The sequence below is a fragment of the Maniola hyperantus genome, chromosome 21 (assembly GCF_902806685.2).
Source record: "Maniola hyperantus chromosome 21, iAphHyp1.2, whole genome shotgun sequence".
Taxonomy (NCBI): domain Eukaryota; kingdom Metazoa; phylum Arthropoda; class Insecta; order Lepidoptera; family Nymphalidae; genus Maniola; species Maniola hyperantus.
In genome coordinates, this window is record NC_048556.1 from 647,345 (window position 1) to 664,188 (window position 16,844).

Consider the following 16,844-nt stretch of genomic DNA (forward strand, 5'->3'; position numbering starts at 1 on the left):
GCAAGATTATACCTATTATACCTCTATTATACGCATTATACCTATTATATATTATAACACCTAATAAAATACCTACATCGCGATTACAAAACAATTGTGTCGTAACATTGTCATGTATTTCGAAATTATAAGCTAAGTATATATAATTTTTTAGTGTGTGGATTCAATTTCGAAGAAGACGTATCGTAGTAGGAACATTTATACCTAACAACTTTCTCTTCGTTTACAATATTAATGATATTGTTACGATTTATTAAGGCAATATCTCTATAAAGATATTATCATTTACAGCTTACGCTGTTAGAAAGATTCGGCAGTTAACTGACGTGGAAACCGCAAAGATAGTATATTTTGCTTACTTAAATAGTATTATGTCTTATGGAATCTTAATATGGGATAAAGCGGCAGATATTGGGAGAATTTTTGTATTACAAAAAAGGGCAATACGCGCAATTTATAACTTAAGACCACGCGATTCCCTTCGAGAGAAATTTAAGGAAATAGATATCCTTACTGTAGCCTCTCAATATATTTATAATAACATAATTTTTGTAAGACAAAATATTCTTAGTTACAAGAAAATTGGTGATCTACACAATAGGCTAACTAGAAACAGAGACAAACTTGCAGCTCCTGCCTTCCGCCTCAGGAAAGTCCAAAAGTCATTTGTGGGTATTGGTATTACCTTTTATAATAAAATCCCGCAAACTATTTTGGACTTACCTTTGCACAAGTTTAAAAAATTTATTAAAAATATGCTCCTGAAAAAAGCATATTACACAATTGAAGATTATCTAAATGATAAAAGAGCGTGGATTTGACCTCCAGCTCGTTCCAGCAACGCACAAGACTGCAAATACTATTTTATACTTACATGGCATAATCTTGTACCTATATCAAATATTTGAAAAGAGCAACCGCCGAGTTTCTTGCTGGTTCTTCTCGGCAGGAAAGGCATTCCGAACCAGTGGTAGATGCATCCGACTATTCGTAAGCACTTGTAAAAGTTTATACGAATAAAAAAGATTTTCATTTTCATTTGTAATATGTAGCCATTCATAAAGAAAATATTGGAGTCTACCAGCGATAGGTAAAACTGTGTTATGTACCTGCGGTGAAATAGCTAGGCCTCGTCTAGTTTGCGCGTAGGTCTTTGATAGGGGCTTTTTTGTTAAAATGGCACTTAGTAAATAATTTATTTTTCTTAAAATACAACGTTTTTAAAACTGACTAAAAAGTATAAAATCATTATATAGTTAGCTATGAGAATACTCGTCGGATTTAAAACGAAAAACGTGGGGCGCATGCAATCATCATCATCAACAACAACCGATAGACGTCCACTGCTGGACATAGGTCTCTTGTAGGGACTTCCACACGCCACGGTCTTGCGCCGCTTGCATCCAGCGGATCCCTGCGACTCGTCTGATGTCGTCCGGCCACCTAGTGGCTTCCAGCGCTGCGCGAGGTGCGATGTCGCCATTCCAGCACCTTGGAACCCCAACGTCTATCGGTTATCAGTAACCATAATACAAGCATTCCCAGTAAGTGTGAGGTAAAAACGCAAACAAAGCCGTGTGTGAGGTAAAGCTTCCCACGGCGAGCAAATTGTGACACCGCCGTCTGTCTGTACAACAATGGTCATGTTGGTTAGTACCCACCAAATTCCGCTGTGGTATAAGGTATAAGCTGTAGAGCGTCACTGGTAGCGATAATAATCCAAACTTTTCACAAGTTGCCAAAAGTTTGTATGTATGGGTGTGTGTATGTGTGTTCCTCTTTCATGCAAAAACTACCGGACGGATTTAGCTAACATTCGGAATGGAGATAGATTATACTCTGGATTAACACATAGGGTAGGTACTTTTTATCCCGGAAGATCGAGATTTTAAAAACCTAAATCCACGCGGACGAAGTCGCGGTTATCAGCTAGTAATAAGAAAATGAAATTAATAAATATTTTATTTTTCTAAAAAAAGGTTCTGATTTAAATTGCAAGTTTTAAATTCGTGTTAAGTAATCTGCCGTGTAAATCCTAAACACTGTATCTTAGAAAAACCGTTTTGAGAAAACTGTGTCTTAAGGTTTTTTTTATTTAGGTTGATTTTGGGTTGACTCTGTAACTCAAGTAATAGTGTATTGGCTTTACACGGCAGTAATGTGAAATATATTTTTTTTATTCTCGTGTAGTGTTAAGTTTTTTGGTATTAGGTATATTTGGTATAAGTTATAACACAGTTTGTGTAGTTTGTAGGCTGTAAGCATATTAGCGAGGGATGTCCTTTAGTGGCAAAAAGTATAGAGGTCGTTTTACTTGTTTGAGCATACTACATGTTATGAATAGGCTCGGTTGATCATCGAAGTTAATTTCTCTCCCACCACTTGTAACTTGTACCGTACATCGGCAAGGAATGCGCACGCGGCGTGATTCGTGCAAAAATCCACGAATTAACGCGTTTACGTGCGCGTCGTGCGCCCACCTTCACGTGCTATGTGCTCTACGCTTGTAAGTTGTACCATTCTACAACTCTCCAAACCTCAATAACACAGTTTATTTTCATTGTTTGCAATTAGTACCGAAAATTTCAGAATTCGAAATTTTCGAATAGTGACCAAAAACAAACTGCTAGTAGTAGCGTTTCTCAACTATTTTTAGAATGGAGAGAATAGAATAGAAATAGATATTTTATTTGCTGACCCAACACAATTTGTTGAACACAATAAATATTAACAAAAATAACGCCTTAAAATCTAAACTAACAGTGACTAAAATGTGTAAAATGTGTCGTGCCAACGAAAAGGCCCGAGTGTATGAATGAGCATGACGCATCCACAACGCTGTTATTCTGTTCGAGCCCAAACGCCCTGAAGTACTGGTTTTAGTAACTATAGAATGCTATTAAAATTAAGAGTTATACGTGCGTTTTTAAGTACTTAATCAAATATCACTTGCTTTAACGGTGAAGGAAAACATCGTGAGAAAACCTGCATGCCTGAGAGTTCTCCATAATATTCTTAAAGGCGTGTGAAGTCTAAAAATCCGCACTTGGCCAGCATGGTAGACTATGGCCAAACCTTTCTCACTCTGAGAGGAGACCCGTGCTCTGTTGTTAGCTGGCAATGGGTTGATCATGATGAATAGCTTTTAGGAAACGAAATTTTTTTTTTTTTTTTAAATTGAAGTTTGATTATATTTTTTAAGGCTTTTTAGGCTACTTCTCCACCATGCGTAGCGAGGGTTGTTGAAGCAATAGGAGCGCTTTATCATTTGCAGAGTCTTGCCCACTAAAACCCTGCGTTTCTTCCTAAATACTTATGTATTTGAGGAACCATCACAATTTCCCATCGTTTAGTTTGTAACTTACGGGGCTGTTTCCTTGTAAAGTTGTTACCATAGGAACCAGTTTCCCATATCCAATCAAAGAACAAAGCAAAAGAGAAAATTACTTTAAAAAATCTCCACCATGGAGCATGGGAATTTAGCAAACGTGCGGGCAATTTGCGCGGGAATCGAACCCGCTCACGCGCCCGCCTCGTGCTCTCACGAATCAATTTACTCCCGGGATCCTAGGCTGAGGAGTAAATTGCTCCTCCGGGAATGTAAATAGGACTATTATTTATTATTTACTACTGCTATACCTATGCTATGCTATATGTAAGCTGTGATAGCCTAGTGGTTAGGACGTCTGCCTTCTAACTGGAGGTCGGGGATCTTTTTAAATTTAATTTAGAGCTGTCAAACCTCGTGGCTTTAGCGCCCAGTCGCGAGCCTATTGTTTTAATTTGTAGCGTGCACTAAAATTTAGAGTATTTAAGTAAATGTAAAATTCATGTTCTGTCCATTTTTAGCAATATTAAAAATAAAAAGATGCAGATACTCTAAATGTAATTTAGAGAAAAACAAGATAATCGGCGCCAATTGTCATATTATTTTATCCAGGGAAAACAAAGCCAAGTGGGCTAAACTTTGAAAGCAAAACCGTAGTCAAAAGCTGGCAATGGGTTTCGATTATAATGATGCCATAAGTTTAAGGCATCATCATCATCTAAACCCTGTAACCGAGATGAGAGAGTGACTCAAACTTTGAGGGCACCAGTGGCGGTTAAGTACCCGGCTGTAACATAACTAATTGCGATGACACCAACCCAAGTGGTATTTGAATATCAAACATAATGCGAGTCCCATCTTCTCTGATCATTATCACGATCTACCATCTCACTGTCATTATTATGCAATGTGAGTTTGGTAATTTTGTTTTGAATGTCAGTTCCGTATTCTTTTAATGAGGAGGTTTCTAGGCAACGTTCGAGAAAATTTTCATAGCTGCTGCTGAATACTACCACCACTAAAGATGAATAATAATACCTATATCTATATAGGTATTATTATACGGCCAACGACTGCTTAGGTAGATATATTAATATACCTACGTTATAATATTAATAAACCCCGACAACAAATGGAGACGATATTAAATCTCTTCAGCTAACACTACCCATATTATAAATGCGAAAGTAATATGTTGGTTTGTCCTGCACGTCGTAACGGAGCAGTAGATAGACAAAGTATTTTTTTGCATAGTAGGTATATTTAAAGACCTGAAGAGAGACACAGGCTACTTTGAATCCTAGAAAAAGACTTTCCACCGGTTTAAAAAAAAAATCGGTCAAGTGCGAGTTGAACTCGCACACGAAGGGTTCCCATACCATGGTACAAGAAACAACACTTTTTATTTACTTATTTTGAATTTTCATGGCGGCCATTTTGAAATTTCTATCATTCGTTGTTATAACGGCAATAGAAAAAGGTATTGGTAGGTATAACGCATGCTGTGAAAATGTCAACTCTATCTATTACGGTTCACGAGATAAAGCCCGCTGACAGACAGACAGACGGACGAACGGACAGCGGAGGCTTAGTAATAGGGCCCTATTCACATTCATCTCCATCGGGTATGGAACCCTAAAAAATACAAAAACAACCGGATGAATTCGCGAACATTATCAAATAGGGTTAAAAATTAAATGCCTAATGATTTATTTCTATGAACGAATCGTTGTCTAATTAATTATTTAATTTATTATTCTCATTATCAAATGGCCTTAAGGAGTCGGTTATGTTGTCCGTCATAATCACTCGTAACCGCGGATAATATTATGTTATAGCTTTCTATTTAAATGTCCCAAAAGTAAGACAGCGAAAGTCGAGCCCGCGACGAAATGCGCCGCGGGTTTTCACTTTTCTTTTACTAAACTATCTATTAGGGTTGACACGGTTAACCAAATCTATCATCAAGCGTTTTAAGCAATTAAGACCCAATTTCACCAAGCATCTTTCATAGTTAGCTAGTTACCACCCTAATGGCAAAGCCGTGCCGTGCCGATGCCGTGTAGAAACCAAAGGGATACTGGGTTTAATAAAACTGCCATACTCCTTCCAGGTTAGCTTGCCTTTACACAAGTTTAAAAAATCTATTAAAAGTAAGTATGCTCTTAAAAAAAGCATAAGTATTATACAGTGGAAGACTACGTAAATGATAAGAAAGCTTAGATTTGACTCGCTCCAGCAATGCACGGGGCTGCAATTGCTTGTACAGTATGGTATAATAATATTGTAAATTGATCACGTCTTGTAAAGAGCAACCGCCGAGTTTCTTGCAGGTTCTTCTCCATAGGAACGGCATTCCGAACCAGTGGTAAATTAAACTAGTTAACGATTCAAAAGCACTTGTAATAAGTCTACTTGAATAAAAACATATTTTATTCTATTCTAAGGAGGGTCCAAAATTGGATGCACTAAAATTTTATAGTTCGGAATGCAAGGATCATTATTTTTGGTTAGCTTTTAAAACTTTTTTTTAAATAAATCATGGCGACAACCCTGCTGACGGTACAAATGACCCACCGTCATTTGACCTGCGTGTTGACTGACATGCGAGTTTCTGTTCATTTTTACTGCAAGGGTTTCCTGTGATTTTAAAACAGTTCACGACAGTTATGGACCTTCTAACAAAACGTCGAGGCACGCAGGTAGCCCTAAAGTAGCCCTATTTTTCTCTGATTTTACTTTTTTGAAACTTTAATTTTCCGACGTAAAAAGGTAGCCTATGTTCGTAACCGGGATTCAAGTTATCTCTGTAGGTACCATTGGTTAAGCAATCCGGTATTTGACAACTAATCAAATCAGTAACTTTTTACAAACGTCAAAACGGGCGCTTAGTATGCGAGATTCTATGAAACACCTGTGACGTCACAGTCGTTTGACGTGCTTTTTTTTAGTTTAATCGACAATTTAAAATGATTATCACACATAAAGACAGACAGACACATTTTCGCATTTATATTATAAGGATGAATAATATTGTATTTTAAAAGATGTTAAGTCAATTTATCCAAAATCTGAATCATGATTTGGTACTTAAGCTGGACAGTCATCGAAAAAGCATGTAATTTATTGACTACATCATTGATCGCCGGAAGGTGTCCACCTGTCATGACATTCGCCTTGAAAATACCCGTCCGGCGGGTTCCGGACATCGACGTAATTCGCTTATATAAATTTCGTGCGAACCGACCGCCGCTTAGTATGAGATTTTACATCTCACCAAGTACCGACGTTGATAGAAGTCGATACACAATAACGTTAGAGTAACATGAACCTCGGTCTAAAGTCAAAGGCAAAGCATTTTTTCAAAATATAGTGCATATATATAAAAGAAAAAGGTGACTGACTGACTGATCTATCAACGCACAGCTCAAACTACTGGACGGACCGGGCTGAAATTTGGCATGCAGATAGCTTAGTACTAGTTGCGTAGGCATCCGCTAAGAAAGGATTTTTGAAAATTCAACCCCTACCTAAGGGGATGAAATAGGGGTTTGTGTGTAGTCCAGGCGGACGAAGTCGCGAGCACAAGCTGGTATAGTATATATGTTTTGTGAAAGGACTCGCCAAAGCTATGTGTAAACTGCCATCTCAAATGTATGATTTTAGTCCTTAAAACTTAAAATTAAAGTTCCAAACGTCGTCGCGTCGTCTGAGACGAAGCCCACAACAAACTCAGCCGGGTGTTCTTTTTATCGTCACCATTTCACAATAATTATCACTTGGATGATCTTGGGCTGTAAAACAATTAAATTTCAATTTCAATTATTTATTTAATTGTTTACAAAAATGACTTTTACAATTTTACTCCTTAAAAATAATTCACAATATTATGCTGGTTAACAATATGTGATCCTGCCAAAGGAGTGCTTAGACACTCGTACTATAAGATAACTTGTGTTACGACTTACGAGTGTCGTCGCCTGATGCTGATAGGACCCATTTTTCTGTAACGCATTAACAATTGAAGTGTTTCGACGTTCGAATTCTATTAACGTTTGTGTGATGTAATCTCATACTAAGCACACAGGTGTATGAGGAACTATTGGAAAGCGTATAATACAAACATAATATTATTCATTATACGTCCACGCCCATACACGGAAGAAAGTGATTTTTTTATACTCAAATTATGTGGCTTTAATACAATTTATTTTATTATAGGTAGGTACGTAGGTACTATTTTTGAAATGTAACAAAATCTAGAAGTAGTTCTAGATTTTTTACATTTCAAAAATATTCAATAGCAATACTCTTGCTCGCGACTTATCTTTTCCGGTGGAATTTCTAAAATATTTCTTTCATACGAACCTTGCCCTGACATTATCGAACACAACAAAAAAAGAATTATCCAATTTGGTGCAGTCGTTCGGAAGTTATGAGTACATGCGTACATACATACATTTCAATTTATTAAGATTCATTTTTATATATATAGCCTAGCTAGGTACTTACTGTTTGCAAAATATGTATTGAGGCGAAAATATTGAGATTACCCCCTACAAAGAAATTTCAAACTTTACTTCTTTATTATATTAGTATAGACTATAGTATATGTATAATATGAAGATTACCTTAAAAGGAAATGCCTGATAAATTCTTCAAAGATGACACCTGTCTGTGCGTACGTAAATGTATATGTATATACTCGTATATATGTACCTACTCGTATAGCCAACGAGTGGGCGACCAGTTATCTAAAACAAAGCCAGATTACTCAGCCAAAACATACTATTTGTAAATTCTTCAATAATTGCTCACTAAGAGCGATCACGCACTCATCCGATCCGAATCCGTGAAAATACGGATATAAAAAACTTGGATCGAATTCGGATATTCCTCTAATCCGATCTCTATGTCCGATTTGAATCAGAGGCACATCCGTGATATTCTTATGGATGACGGAGAGATATCGGATGACGGAAGTCGGTGCGATTGCGTAAGCTGCTATACAAATAGTTCTATGAGTACTTCGGAACGTATTTTCAAAGACTCGGATCGGATGAGTGCGTAACCGCCCCAACTCAGACGCGAACGTCTCGCTCTCAACACCTAGTTATTACTAATATATAAATATCACACATGACTCGCTGTGACTAACAGACAAACATTGCAAACGATATGCAGATAATTACAGTATGACACAATGATGACACAAGCTGTGGTTTATTTATAAAATTCCATTTGTTATTGATCATGATCAGCATTAACGTAATTTTGTAAGATGTGTATTACGCTAAAATCAAGATTTGTAATGTAATGTATAGTACGCGACAGGTCGATATGGCAATCGGGGTGGGAACGCCCCGCACACCCCCACAGCCCCTCGCTACGCATGGTCCACCTAGTGGGGGGTCTTTCGCACATAGGCTACTTTTTATCTCGGCAAATCAAAGAGCTCCCAGGGAATGCTTAAAAAACCTAAATTCACGTGGCCGAAGCCGCAGGCTTCATTTCATCTAAATATATAAAAGGAAAAGGTGACTGACTGACTGGCTGACTGTCTGACTGTCTGACTGACTGACTGACTGACTGATCTATCAACGCACAGCCCAAAATTCTGGACGGATCGGGCTGAAATTTGGCATGCCGATAGCTATTATGACGTACGCATCCGCTAAGAAAGGATTTTTGAAAATTCAACCCCTAAGAGGGTGAAATAGGGGTTTGAAATTTGTGTAGTCCACGCGGACGAAGCCACGAGCATAAGCTAGTGTACCTTTAAATAAGTAAAACGCTTACATTCTGTTTAATTTATAGGTTGATTTTCTTTATCAGGTGCATTTAAAAGAAATGTTCAATCCATATACAGCTTTATAAGTGATTTAAATCAGTCAGTTACTAACATAGACATATATTCTTGTAAACTCGCGTATATCTACGACACTTATCTCTAATAGCAAAAAAAGTAGCTCAACTTTTTCTATTAAAAACCTCTCCTTTTAACGTTTTAGATTGAAAAATTGGCCGAGTGCGAGTTAGACTCGCACACGAAGGATTCCGTACCATCGTACAAAAATAACACAATATCAAACCGGTATACCTAATATGTTTGCTCTAACAGCTGTACAGCACGCGGCCGGAAGTAATGTACATCAGCCTTTGGAATGACATTTCTGCTTTGTAGAGCGTTGTCTCTGTCACCTTTGACGTATGACGTTTTGTGGGTCTCAACGACAGGGACAACGCTTTACAAATCTGCTATCTCCTTCTAAAGGTCGATGTACATCACTTTCGGCCGCGTACTGTAGAACACTGCAAGCTAATGACGGACAGCGTCCCTATGGTGTGATTTAAACAAACATAGTAAACATGTTATTTGCACGTCAACACTTTGTAATATTTTTTGTGATGGAACCACAAATACACAGTTTTGGGATTTTTTACTTGTGCTATATGACATTGCTATAGTTGCTACCTGCCAAATTTCATGATTCTACGTCAACGGGAAGTACCCTAAAAGTTTTAGTTCCCTTATATTGACAGACACGATAGACAGATACTCCTTCCAGGTTAGCCCGCTAAACTGTCTTAGGGTGCCTCTTACTTACCTCCAGGTGAGTATCGCAGTCAAGGGCTAACTTGTATAGGAATTAAAAAAAGATAGCGAAGTCATCCTATAAAGGTTCTTTGTTTTCTCTGCAGATACGGAACCCTAAAACCGAATGAATTTCAGTAACCATAAACACTGTTAGTTGGCAATCCCTCAATAATGCATCGCGCCGCGGTCAGGCGAGCCCTACAAGGAAATCTCGCTCCAATAAAGACTAGGAAATCGTTACAGACGTTTCTTTGTGATGCCGAGCCGACGTGATGTGGCTCTTAAGGAAATTCATAGAAACAATCCGGGATTGTTGTATACCGACAGGTTACTAACAAGTCGTAATTAAAAAAATTAAAAAACACGACTGCCGTGCCACAAAAACAAACTAGAAAGTATAATTTTTCACAATTGAAAATGGCGCCAAACTACCACCATATTGAATTTTCTTCAAAAAAATTATAAAGCTACTAAAAAAATATAAGTCAATATGACTTATCGGGTTATGTATGAATTTGCTTACTAAGCCTTTTATTAATTTTTCCATAATTTAAAATAGGCTTCGGCATTTTTGAATCGTTGAAATATCAGTCACCAAATTTCTTATCTCCCATTGGAAACACTGGTTTTGAGAAACATATCAAATATTTATTGACTATAATCTGTATCTAACTACATTATCATTGTGATACCATGTAATCCGCCTGAGTGAACCTAGTGATATTCTATGACCATTCCTAGATGATGTTGAAAAGGTTACAATTAAACTTATTATCTAATTACTATACAAATTATGCCCGCATGGAATGGTGCCAAGAATACTGGCTGCATTTCCGCGCTGGACAGCTAAGCTTATCCCTTGCGTAAAAAATGAGCCAGCCCTTCCGTCACCAGATGAGGCTATTTGTTCTTGTCAGTCAATATTTTTTTCCTAACAATTTCTTCTCTTTTTGTTACAGCGCCGGCCGCAGAAGGCGGAACCCACTGGCTTTATATACAGAAGATGACGCTCACGACCTGAGCGACCTGGGGATCGGCACCTCCAGCACGAAGAGCAGCCTCAGCGAAGACTGCGACACACACAGCTTGGCAGTAAGCATTCTCTTTTTAATCCTCAATAGCTTAAAAGCCTGAAACGTATATACGTACACGTATAACCTAAATACCTTCAAAGCAAAAGTGAATAGGTATCTTCTACGCAAGCGCGTTCTACCCTAGACCTCATCATTGCTTTTTTTTAAAGCATGATTGTCATGAAGCGCAAGCCTATCACGAATTAAAAAGCTGAATAGTCGACGTTCCCATTTCCAAAAAAGTCATCACCCGTTGCGCTAATGTCGCGCTTACTGCTGGGCCAGTTTTATACTTAGTTCTAGTGAAATGGAAAATATAAGTCACGTTTAACATTGCTAGTATTCTTTCAAAACACAAAAGAATTATTGATTAATTAATTTTTTTTAACTATAGTGACTTTAAATCAGTAATATTAGTTAAGAGTGTTATATCTATGTTTATAAAACGTTATATATGTTTCCAAACAAGAAAACATTACAAAAGTATCTAAAGATAATTGTTGTCGTAGTATCGTAGCAATTTTTTGTCAACTTCTATCCTAAATACGCCGTGCAAAAAAATGTATTTTAGAAATCATTGTCTTTTTTCAGAGTGACGGTATGGACCACGATAAAAACCATTCAGATGTGGATAATACATCAAATTGTGACCACAATCGCAAACTGGGTTCCAGCGCCAACGAATACGACACTTGTACGACCACGACCATCAGCTCTCCCGAACCCGAGGAGTACACCTACGAGGGCGCTATAGAGGGATACAAGTCAAGAATCATCTCACAAACCAACAGCAACATCGTCAAAACGGTCGTTAACAATAACTTAAAAGAAAAATCTCCAGACAAGTCCAACGGTGATATCAATAGAATCAGAACGTCAGTGAGCAATAAAATAGAGGAAAAAGTTTTTTCGTTCCAACAGGAGAGAGCGAATGACCTCAAAAATAATAACCAAAAAAAGGATCTACCTAAAGTCGATATACACAAACGGAGAGAGCAGTTCGAGAGAGAAAATTCACAGGAACTGCAAATAAGCAAACCAAAATTACCTGATATGGCAAACAAAAAGTCGATCAAGGAACGACTCTCTTCGTTGGAAAAGTTTAACGAAGAAAGTTATTTCCAGAAATCATCAAGTGACTTAACTAAATTGCCTGTCGAAGTAAAGCCTCTTAAGGAAAGACTATCGTCACTAAACAATTTAAAATCCTCAACTGCGGAAGTCGATAAAGCGAAAAGGCTGTCAAATGGAGATCTCAGCAACACTAAATCGCTAAAAGAGCGTTTGTCAAGTCTTAAGTCGCAAAAATCAGAAGAGGAAGTCAAAGTCACAAAAACAGAGGTTAAGGAAGTCTCTATGAGTATCAAGGAACGCTTATCCTGTCTCGATGCAGCAAAGAACAAAGAAGTACCAAAACTAACAATTGAAGAAGAAATCATGCAAAATGACAAAATTAAAGAAGAGGCGGATTACAACGAATTGAAAGATAAGTTGTCCGACAATTCATACAAACTGGAAGATCAAATGCAGAGTTTTTGTCGCTCTCTTGATAGTCTAGATATTAATGGGCAATCTTCGCCCAATTCTTTCGAAAGAATTCAAAGTCTCGAAGATTTCGATTGCGGAGAAATCCAAAATAATACTGTTCCGAGCGATATAGAGACGGAGGATAGTGGCATCCACACCGCTAGGGACTCATGTGCGCCAGCAGATGATATAGCAGATCTAACTCAGGTAGCTTCTCCCATCGGAGAACCTATGGCCGAAGTATCTGAATATGAATCTTCTAATGAGGATGGCGTGACTTTGGTTCCAACTAAAATTGAAGAACCTGAGGATATGGACGCAGAGCCGAAACATCAAATGAAAACGGAATTTCTGATCCAAGAATATGAAAAAGAGATTCAGGCTGACGATAGTGACAGTGCAAGCAACTATACTCAAGCAGTCTCGCAGCCTGAAGAGCTAAGTGTCACTGAAGTAACAGAGATTCAAATGGACAGAGAAGATGAAGATACATTGAAAAGCTTGGATAATCAAGACTCTTCCAGTGTAAGTCTGAATGAACCCGTGTCTACCACGTCGGAAGGTGACACGGTTGTTTTCGAGGGCAAAATGACTATTCATTTGAACTTGAATGAAATTTGCAACAATATGAGCACTGGTGCAAGGGAAAGTTCTAACACTAACGAAATACGTACTAATGACTCCACTAACAACAAAAGCATGTCAATGGTAACTGTCTCTAATATTACAACTACTACTAACATTTCACCAAAGAATTCCATTAAACCGCTAAAAACTAACCTCATATCATTTAACGATAACACGTCAGCCACTAAAGTTGACAACTCTTCCGAGCACACGAATAATGTAACTGTAGATAAAAATGTAATTAATAGTTATTCATCTCATGTTAGCCATCTATCATCTAACACTCGAGTACCACAAAGCCCAGACACTCTACCCAGTCCTGACGAAGATATAGGGGTAAGTAGCTCGCAAGATTCTAATCCATTTTGGCAAAAAAGAACTAAACGTTGCGTAGAACCGAATAGACGGAAAACTATTTTGTTTATAAATAATAAAGTAACCACTTTCAAAACCGTAACAACTACAAGTAATACTAAAGGAACAGAAGGTAACTAATGGCCTAAAAGGTATATAATACCTTCATCCATTCAACTTCTCATATATTGCTATAGACAAGAAAGATGAGAAGTTAGAAATGGAAGCTAACGTATAATTTTGTGATCTCTTCATTTACATACCGAATGACGGTCTTCCAATGTTATACTAATGTCCGTTAAGACAATAAGTCACCAAACCAATCCACCTACTAGCCAACAAGTTCACATAACAGTACTTAACTCATTAATCATAAAACGTAGAATTCATTTGTGTCTAAAAATGTTTGTGCTAAACAAAAGTCGATCAAAGCACCTCAAAGATTCAACAGGATTTAATCATATTTCATTCAGTGATCATTTTCGTAGTGCCTAGATAATACAGGGTTTGAAAAATGTAGTGCCCATGTCATTGTATCTTCTAATTTAGGAACCATTTTGAGCAGAAACATACTTTTAACATGTTACGCAATCCAGTAAAGCGTTGCGTATTAAGTTAAATAATCTTAAGAAAAACACCTATAAAGATTATAATACGATGGCGTGAAGAAATCGATTAGGTATGTGGGTTTAATTTCCAGATCAGCAAGCTTCTATCTTAGACTGCATCATCACTTACCACGTGGAATTGCAGTAGATGACTAACTTATCAAAAAAATATTCAAAGTCAAAGTCAAATGATTTATTCAAAATAGGTAATAAATAACTCTTTTTGAAGGTCAGATGTTGGATTTCTAAGATATAGTGGTGATAATTATTACGCAAACTTAAAACTAAAGCTTCGATTTGATGTATATTTTCTATAAACAGAATTTACTTTACAAATAACCCAATGCGATCTCGTCTGTAATTAGTATAATTTTATTTGACTCAACACGTGCTGTTTCTTTAGGTCGCGTCGCTTGTTAAGAGTGAGTTTTTGCCTTAAGTATATCAGTGTAGAGCCCATTTTATTCATAGCATTTTAGACTATTTTCTGTACGGTAATATATGTAAATTCATTATTGAAATATATGTTAAACAGTTTCATATGGGTTTTATTTATGTAATATATCGATATAATCCTCGCATTAACATGCTATGTATTATGTGTAAACATTGTTACGATAAGATCGTGTATAGGAAAGAAATCAAAGTGTACTACTTCATAAGGTGTGATAAACAGAATGTTATCTGTTGTAGTCATATCTTGAGTAAACTGGCAGCGTACCCTATGATTATGGTTCAGTAATCTGTATGATAGTGTTCTAGGAGTAGGTTAACTCGTGCTCGTTACTTAATTACTTATTTCTTCAATTTATTAAAGTTCGATTTTTCATCAGCTTGTGGTGATGGGTTAACGAGGTAAGACATCTATATGTAAACGCTTCGCTACTAACACGCATTTTCGCCGCATCTTGTGCTAATTTGCCATGTCGCTTGTTTATTAGTTTCTATTTCCTCTTTATTTCATCAATTCCTTCTAATTGTTAAGTAATAAAATCAATTTTATATTTTTTTAAATATTTATTAAAATTTTTACCTACACTCGATGTTTCTAATTCAATTTTAATTTCAGCTTCTTTTTTAGTGGTATAATGTTAATAATATTTCAGTAGATTTTGATTTATTTTTGTGTTAAAGTTTTTCTTATTTCGTTTGGTTAATTTAATTGATTTTGAGCTACCTGTTAAATGATCTGATTATAATGCAATGTCTTCAAAATTTGTTTTTAATCTTCAGGTGATAGACGCTTTAGAGCTGGCGTTCAAGGAATTGGATTCAGAAGAAAGCGTAACCATTACAATGGATGAAAATGATAGCAATCCAAATGATATAAATCCAAAATCGATCACTTTGGATGATGTAGATAAACTACTAGATTTCGATGTGGAAAAAAAAGTATCAGTGACTCCGTTGTATGAGAACATAGATATCTTCAATCAGAATGGTATAGTTGATGCTGAAGCCTTCCCTCTGGATCTTCCTACGAATGCCTTAGAGCCTCCGAAGGAGAAGCCTCCCCCGCCGCCAATGGAAGATAACGGTGAAGATGAACTTCTTGGAAATGTAAGTTGACTCATATTTACTCTATGTATTGTTTTTTTTGGTTGGAAGAAAAAGTTTATTATAAATGTGTTGTAAGGTTAATTGTAAGAAGTATAGATTTTAGAAAAGCATTCGTCACATTATAGCTTATTAGTAACAAGGATCTTATCTACTACTAGAAGATTCCCACGACTTCATCCGCGTGGCTTGAAGCTTTTTAAAAATCCCATGGGAACCCCTTGGTTTTCCGTGACAAAAAATAGCCTATGTCTATCCTCTGATTCTTCTACGGATACAAACCTTATTTAACTTTGTAACCTCTGACTCGGAATGCAATTTGGCGTCGCTGTAAGCATACCGAGGATATTTATTAATAAATCAATCACCAAACGATGATAATTTCAACATTTCCAGGGTAACTTCAAACACACAAGCTCAGCGCGTCGCATCAAAAAAGAAATCCGCAACAAACGAACCAGCTTCCTAGGCATCGAGGGCCAAGACGACAGCTACCTAGACGTGGACCTAACACTAGCGCCGCGCCCCGACATCACCTCCTTCCTTCAGGAGGAGACTAAGATAGAGAAGCTGCTGTATAAGAAGACTTTAGCCAATGAGATGGATGCAAAGTTGCGGGACAGCAGAGATTCTGGCGTGGATGTCGATAGAGGGTCCGATGGATGGTACAAGAGGCATTCCTCTCCAGAAACTTCCAATCCTCATAGCAGACAGAATAGTGAGGTAATTATTTTTGTTTTTGTAGATTGTTTTATGTTATTTTTCATCTTAACATTTAGTTTGAATACAACTACTTAATCGGTTTCTACGCTTTTTAAAAAAATTATGAACATAAAGAATGTTTAAGTCCACTTTAGACACAGCAAAAAAAAACCACGAAGGTTTAAATGAAGTGTGTCATTCCGTCTACTTATTAATACATAATAGTGCTTTTATCTTGGCTTTTATAAACAATTTACATTGCTAATAGAAGCACTTATTAAATTACATTTAATCCAAAAATGGGGATCGTTACAATTTGTTAATAAAATAGGATCTTAAATTATATTTTAAATTAAGTTTAGTTAGTTCGGTTCTAATTTTGTTATCTAAACTATTTATTAGGCGAGGGATCATATTGTATGCACTGCACGCGTTATATTATGGTATGTTTTACCCAAACAAAGTGTTTC

The 16,844-nt window shown here is 36.9% G+C and overlaps 1 protein-coding gene across 5 annotated transcripts in view; it reads left to right on the forward strand.

Moving 5' to 3' along the window:
- The window catches only part of smash (smallish), a 224,825-nt gene that overhangs the window by 196,239 nt on the left and 11,742 nt on the right, over window positions 1–16,844 (forward strand). For 4 of the 5 annotated variants that reach the window (XM_034980114.2, XM_069505874.1, XM_069505873.1 and 1 more), the window contains 4 exons: window positions 10,886–11,018; window positions 11,591–13,234; window positions 15,349–15,675; window positions 16,069–16,395. In XM_034980114.2, the coding sequence (XP_034836005.1) occupies window positions 10,886–11,018; window positions 11,591–13,234; window positions 15,349–15,675; window positions 16,069–16,395 (2,431 nt within the window). The remainder of the gene's footprint in view (window positions 1–10,885; window positions 11,019–11,590; window positions 13,235–15,348; window positions 15,676–16,068; window positions 16,396–16,844) is intronic. The other variant, XM_034980115.2, reaches the window with a different exon arrangement.